General features: G+C 42.8%; 1 protein-coding gene across 1 annotated transcript in view; it reads right to left on the bottom strand.

Moving 5' to 3' along the window:
- The window catches only part of LOC141013480 (uncharacterized), a 48829-nt gene extending 43346 nt beyond the window's left edge, over nt 1–5483 (bottom strand). The window contains exons 1-2 of the mRNA XM_073487232.1: nt 5276–5483; nt 2345–4028 (exon numbers count right to left, since the gene is read on the bottom strand). Coding sequence (XP_073343333.1) covers nt 2345–3952 — 1608 coding nt within the window. The 5' untranslated portion in view covers nt 3953–4028; nt 5276–5483. The remainder of the gene's footprint in view (nt 1–2344; nt 4029–5275) is intronic.
- Nucleotides 5484–14191: the final 8708 nt, after the last annotated feature.

Raw genomic sequence — 14191 nt, 5'->3', positions numbered from 1 at the left:
TGAGGGAGAGAGGGAGAGAAGCCACAAAGAAAGAAAGAAAAGACAGCGAAAGGGTGAGGGAGAGAGAAAAAGAGAAATAAAAAGAGAGAGGGAAAGTGAGCTGAGGGAAAAGCAGCATCCAGAAATACAGGCCTCTATAAATGGGGCAGAGCATGCATGCATTGTTGCAGCTAACAGTGAGTGGTATAAATACTGGGTTAGTACTAGGCTGCCCTTCAAAGTCAGTAGTGTGTGTTTGATTCATTATGGACATTATGGCTATATTTATCAGTGAGTTGGAGGCTACCACTGAGACTGTCCACCTACTTTCATTTTTTCAACATCAGGATGTTATACTGTATATTCATGTCTACTATATGTTAAGGCTGCAACTAATGATTATTTCATGATGTATTATTCTGTTGCTTATTTTCACTGTTAATCAATTAATTGTTTAGTCAATAAAATGGCAAAAAAAAAGGAAAAATGCTCATCACAATTTTCCAGAGCCCAAAGTGATATCTTTAAATTGCTTCTTTTGTCCAACCAACTGTCCAAAACCCAAAGACTATTTATTATCATCAATGAGAAACAAATCCTCACATTTAAAAAGCTGGAACCACCAAGTGTTTTTGCTTGAAAAATGACTGAAACGATTAATTGATTATCAAATAGTTGACAATTAATTTTCTATCAATGGACTAATAGATTAATTGAATAATTGTTGCAGCTACTCTATATAAATGCATTTTCATCATGATAAATGTGATATGATATGTGACTGCTTATTTGTCATTTTTATGTCTGTGTTTGCTTTCAGTGAAATTATGCATAAAAGCCTGTGTTTGTCATTTGACATCTTACTCTGTGGTGCAGCTCCGTGGACTGCGTCTCCCTAGTAACACTGGTCTCTATGACAGAGCAAGGCCTGGAGCGTGCAGCTGTCCGTCTCTGCCCCGGAGAGTGATGCATGGTAGGAGCGGGCCTGCGTCTCCGTCGGCACAGTGAGCCAACCTCACTATAGTGGTTGTAGAGATCTCGGTCGGGGTTAGGCCTCCACAGTTCCAGTACAGCTGAGGCCGGGCGAGGACGAGGGCGCCGGGGCTTGTGGGGTACAGAGGTCTTCTCTGTGCTAGAGTGGGGCACGGCTGGGCACGGCTGTCTTACACTGCAGCCTGTCTGGCTGGCAATCTGCTCACACAGCTGTGATTGGCACAGATACTCAGCAAGTTTGGCCCAGATAAAGGTGCAACATTTCATTTCTTGCACAGGGAATTAGAATTAATGTCTCAATAGATTCATCAAAATATACCTGATGATTCCTTTCAAAAGATTCAACTAACCATGAGCTCATGTTCCTAAAGGCAATACATCAGGTCGTGAGCCACAGGTGCCAAGACTGCCCCTTAATGGCAGTTAAATTTCAGAACACAAGAAAGAAAATACAACTGTCAGGTAGATTTAATTTATAAACGGTTGGTGTTGAGGGAGGAGGATTTTCCTGGACTCATCATTTCTCCTAAATTGTTGCAGGACTACACGTTAACACCCTTCCCTAAACACTAATTCCCACAGCCCTTGCCCTTGCATAACAAACCCCTATGAAAGTGTGCTGAGTATTGTAGATGTCACATCTCATTCTGTCATTAAGAGTTGGGGCTAACATGTCCTGACTCGTTGGTGTGACTAGGAGGGCAATGACTAATGCCTCCACTGGAGTGAGGAGGGAAGGGTGCCGTCATGAAGCACAGACGTCACAGAGCTGTAGGGCCACCGCAGTCACACACACACGGACAGCTTTATGGGAAATAGGGTTTTCTTACAAGCTACTCTCTCCTTGCTAAGCAGGAAAGGACAAACCCCTGATATGCTGTTGTCTACCATTGTAATTACTGACTGTTTCCTCATCTCTCCAACAGATGGGGCAAAAGGACAACTGTAGAGTAGTTGCCCGAGTCATGTCCTCACAGGCTGGTGTGTTGCATGTTTTTGTTTCTCCCTGACAGTTAATGAACCACACCTAGGACTTATACCAAGAAGAAATGAGTAAGAGCTCTGGTACCATTTATAGTCGAGTTTGCTGTTGATGATTTTAAGAAGCAAAAGAATGGCCATGGTTAAAACAGTTACATAAATGATATTTTGAGCAGTAATTACATGATGCATGCCTTTGGCAATGTTAATGATGTGGAAATAGCCTGCAATGGAATGTGGTTATGGCATAAATGCGAGACATATTATACATGAATATCTCAACACAACAGTAGTTTAGCAACACAAATGACCAGCTTGTTTACCAAATAAATTTATTCAAATCCAGTAGCTGGTAGTGAACACACCTCATTTTGTATTTAAAGTCACATACCTTAAATATTTCCTCTGTTGAATCTGATGCTGGTACACTATTGGTTGTGCTCTCTTTATCACCTTGTTGTGATTGGACATTCACATCCTGTATCTGGTGGGAGTCAGGTGGAGCATCCCTGGAATCCTGCTCATTTCCTGTCTGTCCCTCTACCTTTTCCTCTTGACAGAGACAGTCTAATGGATCCCTTTCAACCTCTGCTCTTGTGTTAGTCTCTGTGTTTGGACCTGACTGGGAGATATGATTCTCTACTATGGCTGTTGACCTATGGTTTGTCTCTCTATGTAAATGTTCGTCTGTGCCATCAGAACTGTGAAGGCCATTGACAGCTGGGGGTCCTGAGCATGCCCTGAAGGCTTTCAGAACCACCTTAGGGGAACGTCCAACTGTCACAGGTGCTGGAGCCTCTCTGTCAAAGCTGCTGGAGTATGAGGGTTTAGCGGTCACTGGTGATGATGGAATAGGCAGGGATTTTGGAAGTCCGTCACTGTGAAGTGTCAGGGACACACTGTGAATGTTGTCCACTGTGCGCTGTGCGGCCCGTGGGGAGCTCATCTGAGTGCTATCCCCCTCCGGAGGAGTGAAGGAGTGGGATGTTGTCCGCCATTTTCTGGCTGTCTCTGCTACACTGTTGAAAAACTTGAACAGACCACCAAAGTGGCCCTTGGTGTCAGAGTGTTTAGGGGGTGGTGGTTGAAAGTCTCTGACACTCTCAAAGTCAACAGAACCATAGTCTGAGTCCATGGTCTTGTCCAAAGAGTGAAGCTCAGAGTCAAAACTCCTCTCTGAGTAGGCAGGATTGGCCTTCCCCAAAAGGGAAATCCTCCTCAGGTAACTCCAAACATCTTTGTGCCGCCTCCCTCTCCCCTGGTGGGTGCTCGGGCTACCTTTAATGCCAGGTTCTTCACAGCCTGCAGCTGTTTTATTACAGTTGGTTGAGTTGTTGTGGCTTCTTTTAGTATAGCAAACTCTTTCTGGTTGTTTACAACCATTCTGAGTCACAGTCTCTTCTATTACAGTGGGCTGGTGGCTGTCAATAGGAGCTGTGAGGTCAAGGTCTTCGAACGAGCAGTCAAATTCTGCCGTGTAGCCAGCATACGAGTGCCTCTTGCCACGGTTTTTAAGTGTGCCCCTACTGGACTGCTGCGGAGTGCCAATGTCGTGGCAGAAAGATTCCTCATCCACCAAGGAGTTGCTGAATTTACTAGTGGACAGTTTCCCTGTCTTTCCTCTAAACACAGAGGGGGATTTAAGCTTTTTGAAAGAGCGAACTTTGTCAGCAAATGAGAGTTTAGGGATGGAAGCCTCCCCTGGCAGGATCATGGAGTGGGGTCTGCGCTCTAGCTCTGAGCCGGCTCTCTTGCGGTTCAAGATCTTCCAGATGCCCCCTGTAGCACGGGGCCTCCGGCTGACCTCCTGTCTGTCCTTGACAGGGGTCTGAGGAGAGGCGGCCTGGGTGACTCCCTGCCCATCTGCAGGCCCTGACCCAGTCTCCTGAATATAAACACTGCTCGTCTCATTCTCCACATCCAGAGAAACATTAAACACTCGGTTGACAAACCCATTAGGGTCGTTACTCTCAGGGGCAGGGTTGTCTGTCTTTTCCATCCTCTCTCATTCTACAGTGTCAGCTATTAGCTCCAATGGACATCATGTCTCGGGCCTTCCTCTCTCTCTGTAATACCTGGAGGAGGAAAACCACATTTTTATTTAGGAGTTTGACATTAAACTCACAGCCTATATTTTTATGCCATGCTTATTTCTGTCTTGCCAGTAAATACGCTGAATGTATCATATTACATATTCTCAGTGGCAGGCGGGCTGCGTTTTTCCTACATGGGAGGTCAAACGTTCAAGAATAATAGACATGTAGTGCTACCTGAACACTAAACCACAGTGAGAGCATCAGAGGTCTCGTTTTGTGATTCTCAGACAAGGGCTTTTGTACCATGAGTCAACAGTCACAAACACCCACCACCCCCCATATTTGGTCCACATTATCCAAAGTAATTATTTGAGACACAGTCCCCCGTCCACCATTTAAACCAGGAGGCTGTGTTGTCATGGAAACACTGGTTATTTCAGGCCTGCTCCGGCTGTGACATCATCATAGCTCAGATAAGCGCCGTCTTTTGAGGAACAAGGAGAAGATGCTGGCCAACCGCAACACTACTACATGTTAATTACCCCCATTTAATGTATAGAAGCCTCTTGAGTAAATGGGGACCTCCAGCATTACATTTGTTGTGTTTCATTCAAGCAGGCTTTTTTGCATAATATCACAATTTGATTTGTAGCCTATCAAACTATCAAAAGAGAGGACTTAATATAAAAATAAATAAATAAAAATGTCAGTTTACGAGCACAGTACTCTTTAATATTATTTGAAAGCATTAAATGCATTTTAAGCATTAAAATGTGACGTCTCTTTAACGTTACTATTATTTTTCATTGCTCATTAGTCATAAAGGCTGGTAGTTACGCTTATAATGGTGTAAACTTCTATACACGTAAAAAACATAGACATATATAACTATTTTTGTTGTTTTTGGCTTCCATAAACTGTCACTAGGAGCTCTGTCTCCATCTGTAGTTAGCTAAAACTGACTGTACAGCAGCTCAGAGTGGCAGGGTGAGTTAACTTCGTGTTGGGCGTCTGACAGTCAGCATTATGTCTTTTCTTTTTAAATATGGCGTCATTAAAATTGACGTTAACGCTCCAGTTCAGTAGCTAATTTAGTTTTAGCGCTAACGTGAACTGACTTAACCGGACGCGTCTTCAAACTGTGAGCCGAATTGACAGCCTGTGTGAGTAAAAGTTATCAATAACTTATCAATAACTTTCACGTCGAGTTGTTGTGTATAAATGAAAAATAAACATCTCCTTTGACCGCTTCAAGTAGCCCGTCAAAGCTAACAAAGTTAACTTACCCGCAGAAAAACGTCCCGTAGCCGCCGTCCTGGAAGTCAATGAAAACAGCGTCTTTAACGCCGGCTCAACATATCCACTGCTGCTTTGACGGTCTTAACATAAATCCATGAGTAAGGCAGAAGTTATGCTGCGGACAGCGACTCCCTCGTAGAGATCCTGTGTTTTGGTTCTAGCCTCTCTAAACTAAACTTGGTCCGCTATCGTGAAACTCAGAGAAACTCCCGGAGTTAGGGACAGACCGGTGAACTCTTGCCCTGTAAGCTCCTGCAGACGCCGACACTCTGATTTGTGATAATGCTCTCACGCAGACAGCGAGAGACACACACCCCACACACCCTACACACACACACACACACACACACACACACACACACACACACACACACACACATGGGAAAGTCACTGTAATTATCTGTAATTGTTATCATGAATAACAATTTTAGAGCTGAGTTAGGTTTTTTCTATTTTAGTGAGACTATATATATATATTGGCTAATATTAATATAATTTTAACCTTGGGATGTTTACTGTGCCTTTAATCCTATTATTCCTTTCCTTAACTAGCCTATAACCCCAATCTATTATCCATAGTCATTATAGCTTATATTTTTGATGTATACTTACAGTTTATTTTCTTTCTATCCCATTTGTGGGATGGGTTTATAATGAGGCACTTATATCTCCTGAAAGGAACATCAGTGAAAACAAGTGATTGACTGAACTCTGGTCTCAGTAGCTGATCCTCCTTTGGGATTTGCGTTGAATGTGAAAATCCTTCTATTGAAATGACACAATGGGGGAGAGAGAGCTCAGGGGGGGAAACCGAAGGAATTCACAAAAACTAAACAGCTCCAGAGCGCCGCTGTAGCCGTGGAAGAGGAGATGGTGGTAGAAGGGGCCTAAATTTAAACATTTCCTCTTTGTCCTGTTTTGGGCCCATTGTCATCGCATGGCGTTCTCCCTTCTGCACAGGAAGGAGTGGATCTGACATCAACGCTCTCAGGCTGACAATGCCAGGAAGTCTGTCTGACTGCATGTAAATATCTCTATGTGTCCACGCTTCCCTTGCTTTGCCCGAGGAGCCGCTCTCCTCTCCCTGGCCCTCTCTGCCCAGAGCGGCTTTAAGCACTTGAGGTTGTAGTAGTAGCAGTAGCAACATGGTGATTTACATGCTACACTTCCCCCATAACTCATCCGCAACTGTCACTGCGAATTACAGCAACCTCATCTTCATATGACCTCTCTTCTGATGGAGCATCTTTCGCACATATGTAGACCTAATGGGCTTTTTTTAATTTATAGTCATACACCAACATATACTTGCCTATTTGTGATTTTTCTGTTTTGATTTTTGTTATTTTTTTCCTCACAGTTTTGCGTTGACTTACTCCTTCGCTCCCATTCCCTCGCTTCTTCCCTCCTTGCCCTTACTCACTCACTTCCTCACAACCCCAAGCAGTCTTCCTGTTGTCCCCCCCACCTCCTCCCGTCAGACATCCTGGCTCAAACATGCCAAATGCTTCGGCTCAGATCTAGCTTATACAGACATAAACGCTTATCTTTTGAAAATAAATTCATCCAAACAGCATTTCGTATGAATGACAGAAGGCGTGAGGGGGGAAAAGAACGAGGGTGATGAATTGGAGGGAGACAGATTAGAGATTTATAGGCTCTCTACCAGCTGGGCCTGTGTCTGAAATGATAAGTTTTGTTGACGTTTGGCGAGCCGTGTGCATTACAGCGAGTTGACTTTGCTGCCTATTTACCGCGAGTGTTGAACACTCCGAACAGAGCTCTTTGAAATGATGTCATTGGCTTCTCATTTTCAGAACAATCGACCTCTTCCTCCTCTTCCTATGACACGGTCCCTGCTGGTGGGTTTGGTGGAGATTACTGGAGACAAACACTTGTTGAGTTTAGGCCCAGCTGTAATTATTTCGCCAGTCTTTGTCAAAGCCGCTGAGTGAAAACAGGCTGCCGTGAAAAAGCTGGCCAGACAGGGAGGGAGGCGGGGGGGCAGATATGTTGTGATATCAAATGAAAGGCTTACTGAAGCCTGGGAACTGGATTCAGGAGGTGTTACTCGTGTGTGAGCAGCTGGGAGTTGAGTCAAATTTTGTTTTAAGTGCAGGTGTTTGGGAACATTGAGGCCGAAACACTGTGTCGTTGTGTAATATTACTGCAATCCCTGAGATGGGGAGATTGCTGAGTTAAGGGGATTCTGATGATGCTGTGAGCATGTATGGCGCCTTGTTAAATTGTGCTACACACTGCTGCACACACACGTTAACATTTGTGCCCACTTTTGGTATAAAATATGCCCAGGTAGTCGCTGCCTCCAGTTGTAGAGGAGAGTTTGAATTACACTGGCATTCCTGACATTCCCTCTGCACTGACCTGCATACTTCTCTGGCCTGGCTGCACATGGCACTATCCCTTAAACACACACACACACACACACACACACACACACACACACATTGGAGCCCATCCTCACAGTTCACAGACACTTTGATCTTAACGGCAATCAGTTTGGGGATAATCAATCAGTTTGAGTTTGAGGTCTCACACACATGGACACACAATTACGTACGAGCTCACATGGCACACACATGGTCACCTGGAATGTGTGAAAAAGCTCCGATGGGAAGGTCTCTGTAAACCACTCAGTGAAGCTAGCAGCCATCTTAGAGGCAGTGAGAGGGAGAGAGAGGAACTTGAAGAGAAAGAAATAATGAGAGGGACAGGACAGAGGGAGAGAGAGTGTGTGTGTGTGTGTGTGTGTGTGTGTGTGTGTGTGTGTGTGTGTGTGTGTGTGTGCGTGTGTGTTTGTGTGTGTGGAGCTTTCAGCTGGGGACTTTCAGCCATTATCAGGATGAATCTGAAAACAGGAAGGGGGGTTCCATTAAACAAGACGAGCGGAAGACAACCGCAGTTCTACTTCCTGTTTTAGAGCAAGGGAGGAAACGGCAGATTTTTTAGGAATTCAAATCAGAATCAACACTCCGGAAAGAACATCTTTATAACACTCTTGTTGGACCAAATTATTAGCATCTACGTGTACTAGAAGTCTTTTTGTGCAAATGTTGCTGTCAGAAGTGTGAGCAGGCAGATGTTTATCCCACTTCTGTATCTGTGTGATTGTTTATCCTGCTCTGTATCTTGCTGTACAGGCCTTGGGCTGACTTGGCTGAGTTTGTGGGTCAGCAGCAGTGACAGAAAAGCAGCCTGGTGCACACAAAACATCCGCTCATCTGGGTGCTTCCACTTCTTCGGAGAGCAAAGTTTCTGATCGGGAAAACCCAGGGGATGGGGTGACGAAGGGTAGGAATGTTAGTCAGCATAGGAGGGATATTTAACCGAGAAGAACAAAAGGAGTTAAAACATTGCAGATTATCTTGTGTCTTCTCAGCACAATATGTCACTATTGCTGAGAGGAGTAAAAGGCTGTGCTCTAAGGCACAATTAGTATTAGTGTGATAGTCAACTGGCATTCCTCTCACTGAATCATCAATGAGGAAGTTGTCTGTTTTATCTCCTTGATGAATGTTGACCTCTGACCACATCATTGTGTCTGGTCAGTGTCCTCTGTGCCGGCCAGGATGTGAAAATAGTGGATTGGGCAGCCCCGTTTTTAATGGAGATTGAGCAATAGCCACATTATTAGGCCTATTATTTATCACTGGATATAATCCCTCCCTCCATCCTTCTCTATCTCTGTGTCCTCGCTACAGCTCCTTTACCATGTCCCAGTTAGAGGCAGAGGGATACAGATGGTGAGTGTGAATCTCTCTTTTCATTCCTTTCCTGCACATCTTCTGTCTTAGCACAGAGAGAAGGAGCTAAAAGAGAGCGAGGCTGTGGTTTCATAAGTTTACATTTTGGTTTAATATATTCTGAACAAGTAGCACAACCAAATTATTCATTCACGCAAAATCCTGAGATTACAGTCCTTCTCCAAACGAATTGCCAATGCATTTCGTATTAATACCATGGTCATTTTAAGGTTGTACAAAGTAAGATGATATATATTGAATTATAATTAAAGAGTCCAGCTTTCATAGGACATTTTAAATCATTAAAATGGTCAAACATTACTGACCAGGTTTCAGCATATAGCAGCCAGTCCTGTGTAGAAATCATTTTCTGTATAAAATATGGACAGGTCTTGCGGGTCTGAAAATTGAAGCCAATGCAGAAATGCCTTAAAGACAAAAATCACCCAGAAATGAAAATTCAGTCATTAGCTACTCACCCCCATACCAATGAAAAGTTAGGTCAAGTTAGTCCACGTAACATTTCTCTTCTGGAGCATCACAGCAAAATAGCCTTGTCGCATTCTCCTAAACACCTGAAGTAGACGATGTCTACAGGTGATTTCCTTTTGTATGTAAGCCTATGAGAAAACGACCCTACTCACTTGATTCATTACCTTAGTTAACAGGTTCCTGATGAGTTGATGGTCTCAATATCTGGTTTCAAGTCTTCTCAATACAGCATAATGTTAATTTTTTATAAATGATGGTCCCATTTAGAGTGTATTAGACGACAAAGCAGGGTATGCTTTAGGGCGTGGCTACTCTGTGATTGACAAGTCACTACCACAGCTTGTCTTCAGATCCTCAGTCAGGTCCAACAGTATCCGTTCCAGCTCCACCCTCTTGTCCAAATATGGTCACTTCAAGCTACAAATAACCAGGCTGTGAACGGTTGTAATGCCCAGGCTTGAAAACAGTGGTCCACAAAACAAAGGGTGACGTCACAATGGGCCTACACTTGGTTTAAATACCTAAATGGCCAGGCATTAGAATACTAGAGACCAGTACAGGTATATCCTTTTTCACAGATAGGGCTCTTTTGGATCTAAATCTGTTGAATGTGTGGGGGCTACAATTTGGAAGAGTTAATGAAGTGAGAATCTGTTACTGTTGTTATCTTTACTCTGCTATCTTATTATTATTATTATTATTATCATCTGAAATTAAAAGAGGACATATGGTATTTTAGTAAAAAAAAAAGTACTTGGCCTATTTGTATAATAATTTGCATCTCATAACTTTCTCACAACTCTGTAATGTAGCAGAGGCATAATGGTCCTTGCTGTTCATGAACCACTATGGAAATAAGTTGTTTTTATTCTGCGTCATTATGCAAAACACCTAGTTTGTGTTTTATGCTATTTATAGTTAGTTTTATATCGTTTCATTTTGTATTTATGTTCCTGTATGTCCATGTCTTATTGGATTTGTGTCCTTTTGTCATAGTTTCCTTTTTTTCTCATTATCTTTATAAAGTGTGTGATGTATAGATTGTCTTAGAACAGAATTAAACCAAAGAAGCACATCAAAAAGCATTTGTTCTGTAGTTTGAATGTACTTGATCTGTTCCGTGTGTACACCCCTCCCTGCCATCTGATCAACCCCCTGTGTCTTCAAACACACGTACACACACTTAGATCCTCTCTGTTAGGGTGATGTAACTGCTTGTACAGGTTGTTAGACTTACCTAATATCCAAAAGCAGAAATCCACTCAGGTGAAGAGAGACATCTAGAGGAATCAGCTGAAACAGTTTTCTTAATTTATTTACCAACACAGTTTAAATGACTTTTAATTCACATGTCCAATTTTATTCATGTCTTTAACCACAGAATACACAAAAGGATTCCTGCAGAGAACGCTGCCTGCCACTAAAACACGCTGCCACTCAACTTAAAGTTGAGGATTAAACTTTGTTTGCACCAGTGTGCAGTTGAGGGCCTCTGCCACATGATGGCACTCTGGCTCTTCCAAATGACACCCATGTTTCTTGCCAGTGACAGAGTGGATTACAAGACAATCCTTTATTATTAAAAATCAGATATAGTGTACATTTGAGAATATTGTCTATTTCAGGAGTAATACCACACAGGCAAATCCAGGTTCCAGGGGAATCAAACTGATAGAGTGAAACCGGAGGAATTGATCTAAAATGATGAAATGAAATTGACCAAATTTGCTGTGAGAATTTTAATTAACTACCAGAGTTCCGAGGTTTAGTTCAGTCTCTCATTGGATTATTGGTTGCGGTTAGATAGGTTCAATAAGAAACTGCTACCAAACCTGATAAAGGGCTGTGATTGTGCTCTGCACTATCTGAAACCTGAATTTAGGCATAGTATTAATGACAGAGATACCCTAAGGCTCCTCTCTCCGTGATATAGGTGTAGTTACAAGTGCTGTAATTCCATAGAAAAGACCAGCCATACGTGTTACCAGGAATCCTCTCCATTGGCATTCAGCCTTTAGCCGTGTGTCAATCAATGGACCATGGTCACACTGTTGAAGCTGTGACCGCAGATACATTTTTTGAGAGAATGTGCCTTCGGCTAAAAAGTAATTTGGTGTGAAAGTAAAGAATTAGACCTCGGAGATGTGGCTAGCATTAAAGTTAGATGTGATTAAAGCTACAGGCATCGATTGGATCTCTGTTACAAGGTGCCGAGCCTCGGGATGTTCTGCAGAATGGCGGAATCGCTCCATTCAATTTCATGATTTTCCACTGTAACACTGTGAGATGATTTCATTTGCTTTACACATTTGCAAAGAGGCTCAGTCAAAGAAAGAGGAGAAGAAAAAAGAGCATGATCTCACACTTTTGCTGGCCGGTTCCATAGGAGCGGAGGATGCCTAATTGATACAAGTAAGGTAAAGGCTTGGTTTAAATTAATAGCTACAAGTCAAGTGGAACTTTCTCATTTATTATTCAGTGAAGCACATCGTCCTTGCTTAAAGGCCTTCAGAGGCAAGATAAGAGGCTTTTTAATCTCTATATGGGAGACATACGTCTATCTCAGCCCTCAATTCCAATCAGTCAAGACGAGGTGAAACCAGTAAAGACAACATTCTCGTGTGTTTGGTGTTTTCATCCATCTTACCTGCGCACATTCATTTATTTATGTGTGCTTATTGAGAGTACAGGGTGTGCGGGGGGGAAAAGAGGTATCCTGGTTATTAGAGGGAAAACTGTTGAAGAGGTTAGAGCCCAGCACTCCAAGCTGAAGCCACTTTCGCTTTCATGTTAGCAGCTGTCCAAGCCCAAAATGGCCAATTACCATCATTTCTCTGCTGGTGGTGGTAATGTTAGTGAGATAGTCAGAGAGAGAGAGGGATAGAGAGAGAGAGTAACGCTGAGGGGACCAGCAGCAGATGAGGTAGAGGCAGCTGAGATAAGCCAGAAACTAAAACCATATTTCCACGGCATGGAAATCAGACAACATCCACCATGACAGAAGGTGAATCCATCATCTGCAAAGGAAATAGATTCAATTAGATGGGTCCTTCTGGTGCGTGAATATAAAGAGAGATTGTTTTTATGGTAATAATCATTGTAATTGCAATGTCTCTGAGTCCTGTCACGTTGATTATTCAGTGTAAATAAGCAGAGAAACACATAGTGACAATGTATATGAATAAACACACATAAATATAAATGGACAAAGGAAGGAAGAATGGCAAAAATAGGAAAAAAGAAAGAGAAAAACGATTGTGTGGTACCTCCACATATTCAAGTCTGTAAGCATGCATGTGTTATTATTATTGAGAGTGAGATGAAGAGCGAGTTTTCCCCAGAGACTCCTCTACTGATCTGTGTCTCAGTGTCTCAGTATGATCTTTGCCAGGAGGTAAATGCTGCTGGAGCTTGAAAGACTGCATGCGCATTATTTCTTATGGGAAATATATGATATTCACTTAGCAACAGAATGATGTTTTTATCACGCTTTCTCACAGCTTAAAAAAGCTAATCAGTGTGAGCCGATCCAAGTCAGGCACCGTGAATGCTTAAAAAGTAAATATCGCTGGATCATTTTCAACCAGTTTTTCTGATAATCCCTCCAGGAACACATTGCTTTACAGCTCATCATCACACCCCAACCACCGGCAAGGTCCATGTGAAAGAGGTGACATTTCTCGGTTATGTTGGATGAAAGATTGCCACGTGTCTTTTCATCAAGGTTGATAATGAAGCACATAATAGTACATGTGGGCGACTTGTGGTGGCCGCTACTGAAAAGGAATATAGACTGTTTTCTGACCTTTCATTCGACTGGCTAGACCTTACCAACGGATTGACGGATCAATATCAGACTGTCTTGTCTGACAGAAAAAAAAAAGAGACACACAATTTTGTTGACAGAGTGTGATCGGGGAGTTAAGGTGAACAGTGGCAGAGGGGTTTAAAAACACCTGTATGGGAGAGTGATAATGCTGAGACTGGAGGGAAAAGGCACTGCTGACCTGAATGATAATATTACTAAAAAAGAAAGGAAGAAAAATTTAACCAGACAAATTTTCTGTTTGCTTTTTGCTCGTTTTCAAGAAGCCGGTCGTCCTCCACGGTCCAGCCTCAAGCTGCGGCCCTGTTAATTCTAGAAAATAAGTAATCAAGCACTCCTCATGCTGAGTTTATTTTCATTTGATTAATTCTAATGCAGCTTTTCTCAGCCTGTGATGATAACAATGAGGGTTGCATGTCTCACTGCCTCCATCTGTCCTACCAAAACATGTCTGGGAACACAACATCACCAGAACACCAGAACGGTTAATCTGCCTTATTTACTTCTCCCAATATGGCTGCTTTGTCACACACATCGTTTGTCCTCCAGGATAAATATTTCCCCAGCGTTTGGTGCACACTAAATGTTGATTTATCCTCAGCCTGTTAAACTGGCCAATCTGCATATGGCGTGTTTGTGTTTTGTCAGGATGCATCCACTGTGACAATATATACTATAATTATCATCTAAGTGTGACAGCAGAGCTGGAATCCATTCATTGGTCTGCAGAGACCTGTGTGTGTGTGTGTGTGTGTGTGTGTGTGTGTGTGTGTGTGTTTGAGAGAGAGAGAGAGTGTGAACTGAGTTGTCATATTGTTGCT

The sequence above is a fragment of the Pagrus major genome, chromosome 18 (assembly GCF_040436345.1).
Source record: "Pagrus major chromosome 18, Pma_NU_1.0".
NCBI lineage: Eukaryota > Metazoa > Chordata > Actinopteri > Spariformes > Sparidae > Pagrus > Pagrus major.
Note: the sequence above shows the minus strand (reverse complement) of the source record. Positions and strands in the feature narration are given on the sequence as shown.